Source organism: Oryza glaberrima, chromosome 1 (assembly GCF_000147395.1).
Source record: "Oryza glaberrima chromosome 1, OglaRS2, whole genome shotgun sequence".
NCBI classification, from domain to species: Eukaryota; Viridiplantae; Streptophyta; class Magnoliopsida; order Poales; family Poaceae; genus Oryza; species Oryza glaberrima.
In genome coordinates, this window is record NC_068326.1 from 19,641,686 (window position 1) to 19,661,633 (window position 19,948).

Below are 19,948 nucleotides of genomic sequence, written 5' to 3' on the forward strand. Positions count from 1 at the left end.
TTTACATTGCTAGTTGATATATGTGTGTTCTGTACCTTCAGTGGGTTGGAGAAATTATCTAATCCAAATCCAATCCAATCCTGGCGCCGCTTACTACTAGTATACATGAAAGTTTTGCAGGCTGCAGATAATGAGAATTCTCATCCCACTCATTTCGCTTTTGGTTGGTAGTACGAGTAACATGCTGTCAGGCAGAGAACAAAACAAAGGACATTGCTGAACATTGATCGTAGGATGAATTTTTCGTCATTGGGCTGATTTTTTCCTTTGTGAATTCTGATGATAATAATGATAACATAAACAAGATACTTCTAATCGTTGAATCCCTGTGTTTTTGCATTTCCTCAATGCTTCCCCGTGTTTGAAAATTTTGAGTTTGAATTTATATTGTGGTATTTGAAAATGTGAATTTCAATATGGTATTCCTATGTGTCCGAAATATTCATGTTTGTATTATTGTGATATTAAACTAGATAAAGTAGGCTAAATATAGTGTACGTTGAGCTGCTGAGCTCAGCCTCAATCTACACCGGCCTGCTGTCCTCTCCGCCACCATCGAAAGCCTGATCTGCCCTGCGCGACAAGGACACTGCGTCCAAGAAAAAGAAGGGGGCCGGCACCACAATATCCCACGGTGGCAATAGCACAACCAGGAAGGCAGGAACCCCTCCGCGACCGCCTGGAACTGGAACCCCTCCGGGCGCGTCTCATGGGCTCACCCCAATGAATAATAGGGTGGCGGCCGGGGACCGCCCCTACGGGGGTGGGGACGGGTGCTGGTTTTAATCCGCAAGGAGTCAGGGTTGGGGCCCCGACAATGGGCGGGGGCGGGGGAGGACAATCACCCGCGGATGACCCGTGTAGCTCTGAGGATGTATATTAGACTATTAATTCTAGTATGTTGTAAGCCCAAAAGACCCATCTAGCCTATCATATATAACTCCAAACCCTAATTTCCCCACCCCCACCCTATCCCCAATTTCTCACCCCACCCAGCCACCATCTCCACTAGCGGCTAGGCGCGGGCGACGGCGTCGGTGTTCGCGGCCAGGAGCACGCGACTACGGCGTCGACGGCCAGGCACGAGCGACGGCGTTGGTAGCCACGCACAGCCATCTGCAGGAGGCAGCGGCCGCCAAGGCGTGGGCGGCAGCGTCGATGGCCAGGCACGGGCGACGGCATCGCCAGCCACGCTTAGCCATCCGCGGGCGGCGGCGGCTCGTCTCGTCGCCGTCCAGCTAACCATCCTCATCACCGTCCAGCTCACCGTTCTCGTCGCCGTCATCCAGCTCGCCGTCCACCAGCCCGGCCAGGTAGCGCGGGGCCCCGCTCACTCACAGGGTCCCCTGTGGGGACGGGGGCGAGTGACATTTTCCACCTGACCACCTCTGTTGGGCCAGGGTCAGGGGAAGAAGTCGGAGAGCGGGGGCGGGGGCGTTCCAGCCCAACCCGCCCCATTGCCAACCGTACTAATGATACGAAGTAGCATCAGCGACCTCTCTTGATGACCCAATGACTCCCTTGCGGTGACAATCTTGTGCTGCTACTTTGCCACCTCCGATGCCTCCTCCTCTCCCCACACCACGACACTTCCACCTTCCCACCAGTGAGCTCGAGCTTGCTGGCCTCCACCACCAATGAATCCATGCCAGGGGAAACAGGAAAAGGTTGGGAGAAGGGTAGAGACGAAGGGAGAAATGTTTCACTAACATGTGAGGTCCACCATGATATGTATTTTATTCTTTTATTGGAGTGTCCTGTCAGCCAAAAAGGGATTAATACTGCACGGTGCATGGGGACCTTGTTTACATTGGTTCTGGGATCGAGATGAGGGATGCTTTGTACCCGGTTTTACGGTTAAGATATGTCATTTAAATTCGAACCTAAGATAAGGGGCGTACAATGAACTTATCCCTCCTTCCCTCGCTCTGGTTGGTATGCTTGGTAGGCCGTTCGGGACAATTGGACTCGCGTGGGCTTCCATCGCGTGGCAGACTCGATACAACAAATCAAGCCCATGCCCACCAATTCCATCGGCAAATCCGCAATGCGTAAGAATTGAAGACAAAGATAGATCTTGATCTCGACGACGTCCTCATGATCTGGAAAGGCTAATATAGTTTATCTTCCGCGTGGTACTCCTCCTAACTTCCTCAGCATAATTTAACGAATTAGAGGCTAACATAGATTTTATTCTCGACAACATCGTCGTGATCCAGAAAACATGTACTATAAATCATCTAGTTTAATCAATAGCCTTAAGTTAGTTATGTTTCGTTAGGAGCTATTGGTCATGCGTTCTCGCCTGAGTAAGCTAAGACATCGACATAGCAAATATTTTAATCACAAGTTCACATAATTTATTATTTTTTGAACACTATAAATCATATATATAAGTACATTAAGAAAAGATGATACAAAATTAAAAATATAGCAATATTGTCTTATAACATCAATAACCGGCTAACTTAACGAGCAAGTTCGAAATGTGCACATATTATAATTTAAAAACAAAAGTTCTTACCCCTAAATAGAAAATTACAATGCCATACTTCACTGATCTATGCTTACTCTTAGTCATGAAACTTTTATTATGTCTTCTCGCTAAAAGAACAACGGACCTACGTACCATCGCCTTCACGTATATGACGACGAACAAGCAGATTATGACTAATAAAAAACCAATTCTTTGCTCGATAAAGCAAATTTAAGAGCAAAATTGGTTAAGCGGCTGAGAAACAATTGCACAGCTAACTAACGACGCAGGACTGAAGAAGAGCTCGGTGATTACACATTTCCACATATAGGCAATAGGAATAAGTCTATTTTGTCTCCCTCATATCTTCCCCTTGGTCGAAATGCATCCCTCAACCATAAAACCGGGTATAACACACTACGGAAGAAACCATCTTTGATCGGTCGATCAAATTCCATAATAGTCCCGGTTGCAATAAAAGCCGGGACTAAAGATTATCTTTAGTCTCTTTAGTCCCAGTTCCAAAGGTTAGAGCTACTTTTTTATCTTTAGTCTTGGTTGGGAACACCAACCGGGACTATAGATCATTTTTAGTCCCGGTTCAAAAAAACAGCAGGCGGTGTCAGACCCCTCTATTATCTGTAGTCCCGGTTAGTAACACCAACCGAGACTAAAGATCTATTTCTAGTCCCGGTTGGTAACACCAACCGGAAAAAAAGATCGGCATGCGCGGCGGAGAGGACGAGGCGTGCGTGAAATCGAGAAGGAGGAGGCGGGATCAGTTAATAAGTTCTATCTCCTCCTCCCTCACCTTTATCTCTTCCTCCTCTTCACTCCCATCTCTTCCTCTTCCTCCTCCTCTCCTCATTCTCTTCCTCTTCCTCATCTCCTCCTCCCCTCTCCTCCCCATTCTCAGGCGGCCGGGCGGCGGCAGCGGCGGAGGCAGCCTCGTGCGGCGGATCCGGGAAGGGAGGCGGCCGGCCGCCACCGGATACGAAGGGGGAGGCGGGCGGCCGGCCGGCGCGGAGGCCGGTGCGGCGGCAGGCAGTGGAGGCTGGCGCTACTGCGTGGATTCTTTTTTCTTTTTTCCTTAATGTGTGATTCGATCTATGTTGAATGTGTGATTCGATCTGTGTTGTTCTTGTGAATGATTTTGAGAATGAACTATGTTGCTGTGAATGATTTAGGATGAACTATTGCTGTGAATGATTTGAGATGAACTATATTGCTGTGAATGATTTGCTGTGAATGATTTGATCTGAGATGATTTGGGCAAATAGCAAAAGAACATTGAAAAAGAAAGAGAGAAAAGAAAAAAAACCTCCACCCGGGACTAAAGGTCCCGGGTATTTAAACCGGGACTAAAGATAGCGATCTTTAGTCCCGGATTCTTACTCCCGGTTGGAAAACCGGGACTATAGGGGTTTACCAACCGGGAGTAAAAAGGGTTTCTTCACCAATGACACCTCCTGCATCTTCGAAAACCGTTGCAAATAGACTCCTCAAGTGGTTTGGAAGGTGGTTTCATGTGACGTGGCACATTGACTGTGGTTTACTTGCTGAGTCAGCAAGCGGGACCCGCATGTCATCCTAATCTTATCTTCTTCCTCACCTCTCCCCCCTCTCTCTTTCCCCCCTCTCACCAGGACGTGCCGGCGACGGCCCGTCCCACATACAATAGTTACCTATAAGCATATATTACACCATTAATACCCGGTCTCACATCTCATATACACAAAACGTTTTGGAGTCCGTGTTGCAGCCGGCTACAAATCTGTAGTCCGCTTTCTTCTCTCTCTTCTCTTTTCTTCTCGATATGTGGTTATAGCTGGCTTATAGCCTATTATTGTACTTGCTCTTATATCTTGTTTCGTGGTTGAGGGATACAATTTGACCAAGAGCAAGAGATGACGGAGGTAAAATAGACTTATCCCTAGGCAATATGGATCACACATGCATGGTCGCGTACTACCATACGTTTGAAGGTGGTAATGGGGCACAACCCATGGGCTCTTTTGCAGTCCAACTGAACCTTTTCTTTAAGCCAAACATATTTATATAGCTTATGACTACTAACTCTTAAAAGTTAACATGCAAGTGTCATAATATCACCACTAGCAATTATTATCTAGAGTATTTTAAATACCATGCAAACATGATATATCATTTATAATTTTGTTGTATTTTTTAGAAGTCAATAGGTAAACAATATCAAACCATTATCTCTACATTATTTTCATATTATTTAAATATATGAAACTATCATTTCTATAATATATAACATGCATTCCTTCACAAATCCTGCAGCAAAACGTGGGTAGTATTAACTAGTATATATAATTACCTAACCCTTTTGACCCGGACTCTTAAAATCTTGATGCTAACTACCGACTATCATGCGATGGAAAATGGAGGTGAGAAGGGAAAAGGCTCATTATGAAAGAGGTGTTAATATAAGGTACCATATCAGAGACTAGCCTACCAAAGGTGACTAGGTCAAACTATACTTAGGACAATGAAAAATTATAGTCCCCTTCATAAATATAAGCATTTTATATATTTATAAGAAGTCCACAAATATAAGCATTTCAAGTTGTTTGTTCCATCAACTATCACTTATTCAATTTTCTTTCCATCATGCCCTAAATCACCTTCCGCCTTCAACCACCCATAATATTGAGAAGTACCATTGTCTTTTTCTTACAACCTTAGTCTCTCCAAATGCTAATTAACATTCACGGACAGAAAGGAGCATATTTTAAACCTTCAAGGGCTTGTACTTTATTTATATGAATGGGCATGCAAAATACTTATAAAAAATCTCTAAGTTTAGACAATGTTGATTACTGAGTCACTCGTATCCGTTGAGCTAAGGAGAGTTTGGAAGTGGGCTTTGTCGCAACCTAAACCATTTTAAAATAATCTTTTCGGAGATAAAATTACCAAATTAATTAGAGAAAAGTAGAAAAAGAATTGCACATTAGATGCATGCATGCATGTGTTGGATACAAATATATTTAGCAGTGGAGCTTGATCGATATATATTTACGGAAACATAAGGCAATGAATATGCGTACACAACATAGTTGTATTTATGAAAAAAAATAAAAAGAGAGTTATATATTAAATAAAATTGTACTTTAAAAATCTATCTATCTTCACGTGTAATCGCATCGGAAAATCTGTTACTAGCTATTGCCTCCGTCCCAATATATAAGAATCTACTCTATCTGTCCCAAAAAAAAAAAAAACCTAGGAGGGGATATAATCTCTCCTAGCTAGTATCACAAATCTGGACAAATGGTTGTTCAAATTCGTTGTAATAGGAGGTCACATCCCTTTTTAGGATGAGTTTTTTTTTTTGACGGAGGGAGTAGTACTGGATGGGACATATATATACTACAACTACAAATCTAAAAAGCTGCATGTCCAGATTTGTCGCAATAGAGGAATGTTTGAGATTCGTCCACGTTTGAGAACTACCATTGGAGTAAAAGTTTTACTCCCATCAAAATTTTAAACATGAGTAAACCTACGAGTAAAATTTTCCATCCAATGGTGGTTTTCGGGTTTTCACTAGGTATATAGTTTCCACCATATATTTTCTTCTAAAACTATATTATTATATTTTGGGACGGAATTAGTACTTAGTCAACTATCTCATCCTCGCCCTTAGTTTTCTTCTACTTGGCTAAACACCGTCAAATACAAATCTCACCGAGATATTCAAAGGCGATGACAGCATCTCATCGAGCACATTTCCACACGAACCCCGAGGATCACCAGAGAGGGAGAGAGAAGGCGTGTTTTTTTTAAAAAAATTATCCCTTTTCGAAAAAGGGGTATCTGAGGCAAAAGGGAAAGGGAATGATTCCTTTTAGATGCAGTAGTGCATGCCTTTTCATGCAGCTCCCCCGAGCCAGCATGCTCCCGCTCTCTAAAAAGCTCACCCATCTTAGCTACCTTACTCAGTCACTGACACGCGCGAGAGCTCGTCCTCGTCGTCGTAGTGGGCTCAAACTCCCTGACCCCTCTCTCGATCTCCATCGCCATGGCCACCACCACCATCGCTGTCGCCATGAACGACCTAGCTCTCTCTCCTCGCCTCGATCTCGCAATAGAAATGAATAGATTTAATTTAGTCTTACTAAGCTTTGCTTTGCTTTGTTTCGCTTTGTGTTGACGATGACCAGCAGAGGGGAAAGTGAGCAATGATGAACCATATGATTAATTTCGCCATTGGGGTGGTGATCTTTTTCAATTCCCCTTTCTCTCCTCGGTTTTGATCGATCGATCGATCATCGCTTTTGCTAGGGTTTTCCACGCACGGAGAAAGGAGGAAAAAGGCCCTCCCTTTTACTGCAGCAGAGAGAGGTTAATTATGCGTGTTAGAAAGTCGCCATGATGATGTTTCAAGCTGTGGTGATAGTCGTACGATCGATGGCTGCCTCTGCCTCTCTTCATCTTCTTCTATTGCGTAGTGATTACCATTTGGATCGGGGAGAGAGCTCAGAAAGCGTAAGGGCAGTGCACAGATCACGCCATGGAAAAAAGGGAGAGAAAAGCTTCGCTAGCTTTTTTACGCCTACATGCACGCACATGAAAAGATGGAGACTACTACTACGACGACGACGACGAGGATGAGGAAGAAGAAGGTGAGAGAGAGACTTAAGTTGATAGAGAAGAGAGAGGGATTGGTTAATGAAAAGGCTTAAACTTTTTGCAAGCCCTTTTCCTTGTGCTTGGCGAAAGCGTTTGATAGATGATATATAATCGATCTCTAGCTCGAAAATAAAGCACGTAGGCTGGACATGCAATGCATACATGATCATCAAACTGATCAGAACTAAATTATGACGACAAGGAGAAGAAGAAGAAAAATGAGAAGAGAAAAAAAAAAGCTAGCTAATAGGGTCCATGACATGCATGATGATTCCATCGATATGATCGTAGCTAGTTAATCACCATGCCTAACAATGATGAATCTATCATATGATGGTCTCACATTGGACAACACATTGCAACAGTTGCTTTGCATGCATGCCGCCATGCGCCTTCATGGCTTCCATGTCGTCGTCGTCGTCGTCTCCAATCTATCTAGCTAAATTGATTAGATCAGCTGCTCGACTCCTCCTCCTCCGCATCCTAGGGTTTCCGGCAAGGCGAAGGCTGGCATGGCGGCGTTGCTGTTGTTGTAGGTTGGTGAACTGGATGTCGCCATGGTGGCGGCGGCGGTGTTCATGGACATGGCGGCGTTCGGGTAGTTCCGGCGGTCTAGGGTTTGCAGCTCCCTGATCTGGGACTTGAGGAAGCGGAGGTAGTTGGCGGCCTCGTCGAGCATGGACGCCGTGTCCATCTTGGCGCCGCCGGGGACGAGCTTCTGCAGGACGCGCAGGCGCTCGCTGATGCGCTCCCGCCGCTGCCGCGCCGCCACCGTCTGCGGGTCGGAGGAGATGCGCACGTTGCGGCGGCGGGGGCGCTCGCCGGCGTCCTCGGCGCCGAGGGTCACGGGGCGCATCGCCGCCGCGCGGTAGATCATCTCCTTCACCTGCGCCAGCGCCTCCGTGTCGGGCTCGTACAGTGGGTCGTCGCCGCACCCGCCGCCGCCGCTGCCGCCGGGGCCCCTGCCGTCGAAGCTGATGCTCGACGAGCTGCTGCTCAGCGACGGCTTCGCCCGCTTCGACGCCGGGGCGCTCGTGCTGAACGCGATCTGGATGCCGCCGTCGGCGCCGGCGGTGTTCGACGCCAGGAGGCTGCAGAGAGAGTTGTCCTGCGATGACATGTCCGCCGCGGCGGCCGCGGCGGTTGGCTCGGCGGCCTTCCGCTTTCTTCCCGGCCGCCGTTGCTTACGTCCACATCCGCCGCCGCCACCGCCTCCTCTGACTCGTTCGCACTGGCTGGTCGTTGCAGTGGCAGTAGTCATCGCCACCGTGGCGCTCACCGCGTCGACGACGTCGTCGGTGCCGATGCCGGAGAAGACCGTCGCGTCGATGGCGCCGCCGCCGTCAACGGAGGCGGCTGCGGTCGCGAACGCAGGTGGTGGTGGTGGTGGTGCTACAGCGCTCAACGTGACAGCCGGTGTTGCTGGTGCGACGTCGTACTCGGCAGCCATCCCCATCGCGCCCTGGTGGCGATGGTGATGCTGCCGCTGTCGCTGCAGGACATCCGCGTCAACGTCAGCGTAGGCAGGCGTCCCTGTCGCCATCGCCGCGAAGGCGACCGCCGCCTCGACGCCGCCGTCACCGGCCGCCGTCGGCGGCACCACCTCCACCTTGCCGCCGCCGCCGCCACCGCACCCCGGCGCCTGGATGCCCTGCAGCTCGAGTATCGCCGCCGCCAGGGCCTCGTCGAGCACGAGCCTCTCCAGCACCGTCATGCCGCTCCCGTCCACCGCATTGACACCACCTACCTCCGGCGGCAGCACCACCGCCCCACCATCTCCATCTCCGCCGCCGCCGCCATTCCACACGCTCTCGCTCAAGATCATCTCGTTGAAGCCACGATCCATCATATCCACACCGTCGTCGTCGTAGCTAACCTACCAAGAATCAAAGAAAGAAAAGTTAGAGATGGAAGCAGCCTGATCTAACCTCCATGAGGCAGCTGATCTTAAAATTACAAAAATCAAATGGAAGTGTACATACCTCTCGTTACTCTTTAGTTGGGTTGATCGATGGATGGATCGAGCTGGTGGTGAGAGTGGTAGCACTACTTACTCACTGGCTCACTGCAACAGCTGGTCTAAACATGTGGGCTAGCTGCTGATTCTATGGGAGTTATGCACAGCTAGGTTGGAGGAGCAGAGATCATCATATGGGCTATGAAATGAATTGCAGCAACAGAAAGAGCATTCACTCAATAAACGCTCGAGGTAGCACAGCAGCAAGAAGAGGAGGGGACTGCAGGCTGCAGTAGTAGCTAGCTGCTGCTGGTAATGGTGCAAAAGGCGAGAGAGAGAGAGAGAGGGGGGGGGGGGGGGGTAGCCGAGAAGAAAAGCAATAAGACAAGATGCCTGCCTGCCTGCAGCGAGCTATGCAGCAGGGACTCCACTTTTGGATTGCTATGAGGAATTTATGCTCTCTTCTCTCTCTTCTCTCTCTATTTCTCTCTATAGAGATTCTTCTTCTTTTTTTTTTTGAAGCAAACTGTTTATCTCTCTAGAGAAGCTCTGGGTAGTGTGTAGTGTGCTCCTCTAGCAAAAGGCTGCAAGGGAGGGGAAAGCAGGCTCTTATAAAGAGGCCAAACAATAGAGAAGTACTTCTACCCTACATGATGGAGTATAGATTAGATGGCATGTATGTATGGATGAGAGTAGAAGTGAAGAGTAGAGCATACAATTGCTAGGTATAGTACAACTAGTTGTAGAGATGGTCCTCACACACACTGATCACTTTGTGCAGTGATGCACACATCTATAGCCTCAGAACAGCTACCCCTCTATTATTATCAATTTATCACTCACTTTGGGGTGTATACTAGTTAATGCTCTTTAATTGGGTTCTGAAAGATAAGCTATTCATCTACTCCCTCCGTCTTAAAATATAGCAATTTTTAGTTGGATGGGACGTATCCTAGTACTATGAATCTATACAAGCCTCTTGTCCAAATTCGTAGTACTAAGATACATTCCATCCTAAGGGAGTAAGCGATATAGCCTGTACTAGTACGAATACTACTCTGCCTAGCTTATAGCTACGGTTAAGAGAGAGAGATGCTATTCTAAGGGGGTGTTTGGGTGACTTTAGTCCCTCTCACCAAAAAATAAGTCCCTCAGACTAAAGTTTAGTCTCTCTCACCCAAACACCCCCTAAACTCTCAAGAGAATATCCCGCATTGTTTTTTCGTTACAACACGTAGAAATTAAATTTTAACTTGCATGTTTGTGGCGTGATATACCACATGTTAATGTTTTTTTATTTTTTTTATAACTATTTGAGTGACATGTAAACAATGAGGGATCGTCCCTCGAGAGTTTAAAATCCACTCTCACTATCTATTCCAATATGTACTTTTCAGATTGTTAAGCAAATACCAAGGTGAAGTGAAAAAAAATATTTTTCAGTCACCTCAATGGTCAAAATTTGAAGTTTGAACTGTCTAAATTCTCCTCCCAAGCACTTGAATGGTTAAAAATGAATGGATTTCATGTATTAGAATAAGTGTCCCAAAAATGTTTATATTATGGTATATATTTTAAATCCTATAATTATTTATATTTTGGAACGGCGGAGTGGTGTATATCAGATACTTCCTTCACTGCACGGATAAGTTTAATTTTAGATATTGACACACTGTGTGCGCAGAAGCCAATTATTTAATTTAGACACCAAAGCTATTACAAAATACTCAAAATTGGTAAGTTATGAGATATCACAACCATGCTTAATGAGAAATTGTATCTTCTTATTTGATCAAGCAAAACTGAATATATTTCCATAGAAATATATAGATATGCTTGAAAGGTTTTTATTTTCGGCAGCGAAAAATAGTTTTATGACAAGACTTTATACTTCTATCTTTAGCGGTCTCAAAGCTAGAACTGAGAGACAAAAGTGACGGGAAAAACTTAAACTGATCATAATTAAAAAATTCGCTATGGCTTATAAACTAGAGCCATTTTTTATTTTACAATTAATTTAGATGTTTTTCTATTGCTTTCTATTTTCCGGCCCTATTTTTTCTCTCTAAGAGTAAAAATATAAAAGTTTTACTCTAAATCAGTTTTGGTTTCTTCATTTAGTTTTCCTGATTTCTAAGCCGTATCTCAACCAATGAGTTACGCAAAGCTTGCTTGTCTTCTCATTGACTTATATATATAACCTGCAGGCAAATTTTGAATGTTATAGAATTTAATTTTAGAGTTGATTCATGAGTTCTTTTTATTGTTTTTTGTTTTCAATTTTGACTTTTGATCTACTAAGACTATAAAAAGGAAAAAAAACAAGTCTTTGCGAATGCAAACACTAAGCCCCTTTAAATCGCAGGATTGAAAAAACGTAGGAATAGAAAAAATATAAGATTTTGATAGAAATGTAAATGTAAAACAAAGGATTGCAAAACGCAGAAAAAACACAGGAGTGACCGTTTGATTGAACCGCAGGAAAAACACAGGAATTGAATGAGAGAGATAGACTCAAAGAAAAGTTACCAAGAGGTTGAAACTCTTGGTAAATTTCCTCCAAAATCTCTATAGGATTTTACATTCCATAAGAATTTCAAAGTATTGGATATGATTCAATATAATCCTTTGTTTCAAAGGGCTTTATAGGAAATTTTCCTATAGGATTAAATGCTCCAAAATTCTTTTTTCAAATCAAATAGGTGTAGGAATTTTAGATATCCATTCCTGCGGAATTCTAGAAAAATCCATCAATCTAGCTAGAGGGGGCAATAGTACTGTTACAAGTATGTGAGCCATCAATCTTGTCAGCAAGACGAGAGATTTCTTTGGACTACTTTAATTGACAACGAATAAAAAGCAGCCCACAAGAAGGAGAAAAGGACTGCCATTAATTAATTTAGGTTTGCATCTGGATGCCATGATTTGATTATGATTAAGTGTGATGGATCGAAAGAGAGGAGAGTACTTGTCTGAGCCTGAGACAAGGCTAGGTAAGCTAGCTAAATCGAGCTTGCATGAGCTCATGACCACCACTGTCCCTTGTCGACACTGAAAAATAAATAGTGTTACCCCTACAATATACTGTAGTATGTGCACTGCCGCATGCCGTATTACTGCTCCTCCTAGTACAGTAGTTAATGGGCTCGCAGAGAGTTGCAGCTGTTGCCACTGCTTCGTCAGAGTTAACACCAAAAGGTTTACGCTTTCACTTGCAGCTTTAACCTTGGGCACTTTCATGTATGTATGTTTGCTGCAAAATTTACTGCTCCTGCTAGCCATGGCTACTGCTTGTAGTACATGGTACTAACAGTATCAGTATAAATGTATCTACGTTCTGCAGGATCAGATGTTGATGCTGCCGGTCCTCTGCTACAGTAGCTAAGATAGCTTGACACTGTACATCAGCAGCTAGAAGAAGCTAAACATTCGTACTGGCCAGCGTAATTATGATGAACAGCGGTGCAGGATGATAAGCTTTGCTAGGGTGTGTCTAGTTCACACCAAAATTAGAAGTTTGGTTGAAATTAAAACGATGTGATGAAAAAGTTGAAAATTTGTGTGTGTAGAAAAGTTTTAATGTGATGAAAAAGTTAAAAGTTTGAAGAAAAATTTTGAAACAAAACTCGGCCTAGGGTTGGCGACATTGACGGGCTATGTGGGTAGGAGTATCGTCATATTGATCGTGTTGTGTACGTCAGGATCGTGTAAATGTCAGGGGTGACATTGACATGTACTAGTATCTACTGTAGAGCTAGCAAACCCATGAGTTACTTCCCAGCTTGTCGCATGATGTCATTTCGTTACAATGAGTTTCTACTGTACATCAATCGACCACTTAGCGTAAGTTAATCTGCCTAACGATAAATATAATATCTGGACTAACAGTATATGAAGAACACTGATATATATCGTTAATTAAACAAGCAGGCCTGATACTTTCAAAAAAAAAAATGTATACAGTGATCGATCAGGAGCTAGAGGACAATAAGCTTTGATGGAGTATCATGTCTCTTCCCATGGCATGGCTGAATGAGATAGAAGTAACAGGAAACCAACAACGGAGAAGAAAGGTTGTTACTCTGGAATGTCTGTTTAAACAGTGGTAAGTACATTACAAGACACCTAACTACTGGCCGTAGCTATGGAGCTAGCTAGTGTCATTTTCTCATCGAGGTACTTGTTGGAGGCTAGGAGCTAGCTAGCGGCCGGTAAACTAACAAGGAGAAAGACACAAGAGTGAGATTTTTATCAACAGTTAATCTCAGCAGCCATTTTGTATTTTTTATGCTTGATATGCATAAAAATATTGGGGGCTTGCTGATCAAAGATTTTTATTTTACTTTCTCTACATGTGCGTGCAAGTGGCCAAGCGCGGGAAGTATAGCAAAGGGTTGTATTTTGGAGAGGAAGCTCGGTTATCGCAGTAACAACAGTAAATTATGAAAAAACAAACAAAATCTATAAATAAATTATTTTGTATATATTTTTAATTAAAAACTTCGTAGGGTTATTGGACCCTCATCGTTGTCGTATCCCATGGTAAACCCTTGTGAACATCACGTGAAGGTGCACTTAGATATTTATTAGTGGTATAGTATTAGTAAAAAATAATTTAAGCCAAAGTTTAGGTGGTAGTATAAATAATAGATACGATATATTGGATGAGAAAAGGTGATATGCCTACATAGATTCTGCATCCAGTATAGATCACTGAGGGTAAATCGTGTCGAGTATGGTCGGATCACGATATATATATATATATATATATATATATATATATATATATATATATATATATATATATATATATATATATATATATAAGGATGAAATCAAGTTGAGTATATATGCGGCTTTGTCTAGATTCTATGGGAGTATTTGATGACACGGGACATTCAGATGAACATAACTTTTACCACATCCTATTCCATATTTTTTTAGCGTATTCAAATTCAGACGCATATAGCACTAGGTATCCATTTTTCCCCATGTATCCTTCCACCTTGGTTTAGACAGGGGTTGGCAAACACCAGTACCTTTTTCGCCCCTTCAGATCACCCAAAAAAGTATCTTAAAGAAATGGTGGATTTGTGAAAGGGTCTGTAGCCTAGTGGTTACAAGAGCCTGAGTAGCACAATAGGTCCTGGGTTTGACTCTCCATGGGAGTGATTTTTTTAGGATTTAACGGCTTTGTGCTTTCAGTGGTAGGCGACGCACCCGTCGACAGCGAGGCGCCTGTGGTGACTTCGTCAATCTCTAGGATTTGCCGGCCTAGTCTTCGAAGATACTCATAGGGGTAGGGTTTGCGTGCGTGCGTTCTTAGGGGTGAGTGTGCATGCGATGTGAGTATCTGCGTTGTACTGTGTAATTTTAAAAAAAAAGAAATGGTGGGTTTTTTTAAGCCCAGTGTCAATTGCTGATTGTGGATAGAATCAATCTTCAACTATTTCCGAATTTCTGGTTAGTGACATGAAATTCCAAAAGTATTGAAAGCTCCTTTTGTTTCACCACAAAAGAAAAAAAAATCTTCTTTTGCAATACACGGCCGGTAGGCACACAAGTGCACACACAACAACTCACTCACAGCTCCGCGAATACATCCCTCAAACACGCTCTAAGAGGCAAAATACCATATCTCTGATCTCACTAAATTTATACTGAAAGCACACATGTGTTTCCTCCGTTTTAGATTATAAGTCGTTTTTGACTTTGGTCAAAGTCAAAATGCTCTAAGTTTGATCAAATTTATAGAAAAAAGTAGTAACATTTTAACCCAAGACAAATATAGCATGAAAATATATTCAATTATAGATTTAATGAAACCAATTTAATGTTATATATATTACTATATTTGTCTATAAACTTAAATCAAATTTAGAGCAGTTGAATTTGACCAAAATTAAAACGACTTAATTATAATCTGAAACAGAGAGAGAGTATATGTGTAATATTCGTAGGCGATAGGATTTAAATCCTGCTAAGTGGAGTCATGCACCTACAACTACACAACACCATCAGTGCTTTAAAAAAAGATCCATTTTTTAATCAGCACGCCAGGTTGATTTTTAGATAAAAAAAAACCTGTGCTGTGTTGCATAGCTCAGTCGCCACGTCTATCCACAATCTTGGACCAGCAATGTCCAACTTGCACGGGAAGCGGTCCCGGATCTATCTCATCAGACCCAAGTACGAATGCTACAGAAATATAATGCGCATAAATAAATAAATGAAGTTAAAAAAAAGAACCCAGCAAATTAATGGATTGCATATATCACATTGTGATAATAAACTGATAGCTTCCCAACATAAGGACGAGGCCGTACGCATACGTGTATGGTCGTCTATCCATTAATTTCCCCTCTCCTAGTATATGTACGTACGTATGTATGTATACATTAGCGCCCACATATAAGGCATATGCAGGTCAGATTTATGCGTCCATTTCTGAAGCTCAACTTTCATCTGAAACTCAGTATTACCATTAATCTGCAGGATCTGTACGTATCTACCGCGTACGACGACAAGTTGGGAGTCCGTACAAATTAGCCCGAAAGCAAGGACGACCAAAATCCAGTATTCCACGCGTACGTATACTCGCGTAGTGTGTTGAAATTAATACATGGGCTAAGGCCCTTAGCCCATTCAAAGATTAATTCTTTGGAAAATCACAAAAGCACACCTCATGAGATGGCATGCATGTGGAGTTTAGTATCACATTGCTTATTCTAGAAGAGTGGGACCTCCTTAAAAGAGAGGATGCCCTCCTAGCCACTTGAAATATGTGTGGTGGAGAGAAGAGGGGAAACACATGTGCACGCTTGCTTGCCTTGCTGCGGGAAATTCGGATTTGTTTATTTTGCTGCGGGAAATTCGGATTTGCAGTTTTGTTTTGCTGCGGGAAATTCGGATTTGTTTGTTTTGTTGCGGGAAATTCGGAATTCGGATTTGTTTGTTTTGCTGCGGGAAATTCGGATTTGTTTATTTTGCTGCGGGAAATTCGGATTTGTTTGTTTTGGAAACATTGCAGTTTTGTTTTGCTGCGGAAAATTTGGATTTGTTTGTTTTGGAAACATTCCGGAAAATCCGGTGCGTGAAAACGGGATTGTTTTGCTGTGGGAAATTCGGATTTGTTTTGCTGTGGGAAATTCGGATTTGTTTGTTTTGTTGCGGGAAATTCGGAATACGGATTTGTTTGTTTTGCTGCGGGAAATTCGGATTTGTTTGTTTTGGAAACATTGCAGTTTTGTTTTGCTGCGGGAAATTCGGATTTGTTTGTTTTGGAAACGTTCCGGAAAATCCGATGCGTGAAAACGGGATTTGTTTGTTTTGGAAACATTGCAGTTTTGTTTTGCTGCGGGAAATTCGGATTTGTTTGTTTTGGAAACATTCCGGAAAATCCGGTGCGTGAAAACGGCGTGGAGTCCGGATAAATTACGCGCGACTTATCCGATTCGGTTACACGGAGTGGAGATCGGATTTGTTTGTTTTGGAAACATTCCGGAAAATCTGGTGCGTGAAAACGGCGTGGAGTCCGATAAGTTACGCGCGACTTATCCGGTTCGATTACGCGGAGTGGAGATCATGCGGGCGCCCTGATCAAGCGACCTATCTCTATATAAACCGAGCCGCCGCCTTCACGCAACACACGCGAAATCAATCTAGGGTTTGCCTCCTACTCTGTGCTGCGCCGTCGCTCGTAGACTACTCCATCCCGCTCGCCGGCGTGCACCGGCGATCGGGAGAGCAAGTCTCCGGAACCTCTGCCTTCGACGTCTTGCACCGGGAGAAGGCGGCAATAAGGTTTTTGGGAAGCGCTTCGCGCGACTGCTCCCTATTCCTCCGCGACAGTTCGCCTTCCTCTCTGCTCGCGTGATACGCGCCTTCATCAACGCGCGCAACCGCGAATAGTTCCTGCCAAGCGATCGGTCTTTCCGCCACCTCGGTACGTGTTCGACATGTTGCGTATATTTGATCTGTTCATGTTTTACTGCTTAGTTTACATGTATAGATCTAATGATGCGTTCATGCTAGTTTACATCTGCAATGTCATGATTTATTTATGGAATATATTAAATCATTATATGCCTATAATCTCAACATAGTGTACTGTGTACGCATGTATAGCACAATGATTGCAGCATATATAGCTATATATGCACATATATAGTCCCACCTCCCTTCCTAAATATTTAACATCGTTGATTTTTTAAAATATATTTAACCATTCATTTTATTAAAAAATTTAAGTAATTATTAATTCTTTTTCTATTATTTGATTCATTATTAAATATACATTTATAAATACATGTAGTTTTATATATTTCATAAAAGTTTTTTTTTATAAAACAATCAATCAAATATGTTTAAAAAATCAACTGCGTTAAATATTTAAATATTTAAAGACGGATGGAGTATATAGCGTCATTTAATCAAGCAATATACGGAGTATATATCCAACCCATGGCCGGGAGGAGAGAGCCGCCGTCGCTTTCGATTCCCGGCGCTGGCTGGACCGCCGGCCAACTGGCCTGCCTCCCCCGTCCGTCCGGCCGCCGTCGCCGTCGACGTGCCGCGCGCTTCTCGGCCGCACGCGAGTTACACGCAAGCGTGCGCGCACTGGTGTTACATTACATGCATACGCGCGGCCCCCACGCGGCACGCTCGGGACACATGGGTCGCGGCCAATCCCGATCCGCGCCGCCGCTAGGCGCCATCTCCGGCGGTCGCCGTCTCTGCGTGTGCGTCCAAACGGCCGCCCCGTCGCCGTCCCGTACGTGGCCGCGCTGGCCTCGCCGATCGACCCCGATCGCCTAACCCACCTCAGCCACAGCCCTCCCGCGAAATTCATCCTAGGATAGAACTTGGCAAAATCTCACGATCTCCCGGGGGAAAATTCATTTTCCCCCGGCTTTGACCATTTTCAGGTGCAGGAGAAGCACAGCACATCACAGCAGCTACAGGGGGGATGGATTCTGGAGGCAAATATTCCGACAGCTTCTACTATCATTCTTTACCAGACAGTGAGGATTGGATCGGGACAAACAGTTGTAAATGTGACGGAGTAATGTTTGCCAGTTGTAACAGGGGGGAATAATCTGGACAAGGATTGGATTTGGGTAATCTCTGATACGAACAAACAGTTCAATTGCAACTTGTTTTCTTCTATGAAGTAAAATATATTCTGGAGTAGTAGTTTATTTTTTACCCCCAGGAATACTGGAACCTATGGGGGTTGAATTGTTCTCTCTGACGTTCCTACAATAATTTTTCAATTGTTTCCTTTGAAGTTACTGCTAAGATGGTATATAAAATTCTTGTACGCAGTTTTTCATACCAGGATAGGGGGGAAATATACAGTGCAAACTACATATGTAGTGAAACTTAAAAACTACCGTTGAATTTCCTGCTCTATCAATAGAACTTCGCACGTCTAGTGGGAGTTGTTAAAAAAAAGGAAAAATACCGTTTGATTGAAAAATGAATGTCCGAGATTCGTCCACGTCACCATGAATAAAAAGTTTAAAATACGTACATAAATCCCATACATCCATTTTTTAATCCAACGGTAGTTTTCAGGTTTTTACTACATATGTAGTTTCCACCAAATATTTTCCAAGAATGCGGGTGGATATTAAGCCACCTCGGTCAGTGAGTCGTTAAGCTCATTAACAAACATTGGTGGTGTTCTTTTCTCCTGAAGATAAAGATGAAGATTAAGTTTTTTACACAAAACGAGGTGATATTAACGTATGATTGATTGAGTTTTAATTATTATAAACTTAAAAAATAGATTAATATGATATTTTAGAGCAACTTTTATATATAATCTCATGAAACGCACCGTTAAGCGATTTGAAAAGCGTACCACGAAAATCTTAATCTTCATTCATCCAGTTCTTGTTGGAGAAAAGAACATGACCATTATCTCTTCTATACCATCTCTACAATTTTAACATTTACCAATTTATCATATATTAATATAATAGTAAACAGTAACTAGTAAAGTATTGGAAGAAAAATTAAAGGACTAAAAATTTAGTAAGAAGCACTGTATAAAAGGTAAAGCGATCTTGTATAATGACAAACTTCACCAGCAACTTGCGACTAGCTCTCCAAGGCTGTGTTTTACTACTTCCCCAACCTCTCCCCTCTCATTTCCACACGTAAGCTTCCCAAATTACTAAACATGAGTTTTTTTATAAAAATTTCTAAAAATTATATTAATTCATTTTAAAGTTTATAGCCAATACTTTATTAATTATGCGCTTATTCTTTGCTTGGTTTTTCGTGTCTGAAAGTAAGGTTAGAAACCTTGCCTCCCGAACTCAACCTATAACAAACTAAAAGGCTTAACTTTCGTGGAGACCAACCACAGACTTTCTCCCATCCCAGTAAAGAATACGGAAGTGATGTTTGCTTGGAGAACTTCTAAAATTTGACGTTGTTTTAAGATAAAATTTACCAAAATTTGGAAAAAGGCGCATAGGAAAAAGGTGGTCAAATCAAGAGGCTGGGACGAGATAGACACGAGAGGAGCAGTGATAACAAGCTAAGCCTAACAAAATCGCACGAGGAACAGTAACAAGGTGGTCCTAACACCGACGTACCCATCGCCGTGTTGGGTCCCCATCCGGTTGGTTGCTAAGTCTGAAGATTTGGGCCGATGGTTTTGATTTGATCACCACCTCACCTCTCACCTGTGGGCGAGCCTCCCCTCCCCTCCCCGTCTCGTCTTCAATGACGTTTAGCCGGACCTCCAGGCAAAGCATCACAGCTATAGCGAGTTTTGTTCCCAGGCAACGGGGTTGCCATCAGCATTCAAAGCGAAATCTCCCAACCCAATCTCCAGC

General features: G+C 43.3%; 1 protein-coding gene across 2 annotated transcripts; it reads right to left on the reverse strand.

The window, feature by feature from the left end:
* Positions 1 to 7,433: 7,433 nt before the first annotated feature.
* On the reverse strand, positions 7,434 to 9,692 carry LOC127762561 (transcription factor LATE FLOWERING-like). Of its 2 annotated transcripts, none has more exons than XM_052287067.1 (2): positions 9,121 to 9,692; positions 7,434 to 9,009 (listed from the first exon to the last, which is right to left on the reverse strand). In XM_052287067.1, exon 2 carries the CDS (start codon positions 8,985 to 8,987, stop codon positions 7,587 to 7,589), a length of 1,401 nt encoding a protein of 466 aa, XP_052143027.1. In that variant the 5' UTR covers positions 8,988 to 9,009; positions 9,121 to 9,692; the 3' UTR covers positions 7,434 to 7,586. The 2 variants fall into 2 exon arrangements, with proteins under 2 accessions (XP_052143027.1, XP_052143021.1); XM_052287061.1 differs by having other exon boundaries at positions 7,434 to 9,014; positions 9,121 to 9,691.
* Between the last annotated feature and the right edge of the window lie 10,256 nt (positions 9,693 to 19,948).

Bases quoted from the DNA above. Each gene is read 5' to 3' on its own strand.
- LOC127762561 (XM_052287067.1), bottom strand. From the start codon at position 8,987: ATGATGGATCGTGGCTTCAACGAGATGATCTTGAGCGAGAGCGTGTGG.